At 47.8% G+C, this 268-nt stretch overlaps 1 protein-coding gene across 1 annotated transcript in view; it reads left to right on the top strand.

Moving 5' to 3' along the window:
- LOC119590667 overlaps positions 1 to 268 on the top strand; it is a gene marked incomplete in the record, with an annotated part of 23,908 nt that overhangs the window by 18,992 nt on the left and 4,648 nt on the right. The window contains 1 exon segment of the mRNA XM_037939347.1: positions 190 to 268. Coding sequence (XP_037795275.1) covers positions 190 to 268 — 79 coding nt within the window.

Here is a 268-nt window from a genome sequence, read left to right as displayed (position 1 = left end):
CAAAAATAATAATAGTTTATACTGTGATAATTATAGTAATCTCAGATTGATTTCCTTACAGTGGTATCAAAAGCCATTCATCACATCATCATCAATTATGACTTAAATGTCCTCCTTCCTTGCAAAATAGAATACCCGTTGCCACCACCTTGCCATCAGCTCTTCGCTAACGTGCCCCTTCCCTTGCAGAGAACGCCATGGGCTTCGTCGGGTCGGCCAAGAAGGTCCTGCGCTGGTGCCCGACGCGAGCGATGCGCCGCGGAGGGAC

This window comes from Penaeus monodon, chromosome 27, assembly GCF_015228065.2.
Source record: "Penaeus monodon isolate SGIC_2016 chromosome 27, NSTDA_Pmon_1, whole genome shotgun sequence".
Taxonomy (NCBI): Eukaryota; Metazoa; Arthropoda; class Malacostraca; order Decapoda; family Penaeidae; genus Penaeus; species Penaeus monodon.
This window is presented reverse-complemented; position numbering and strand designations above follow the sequence as displayed.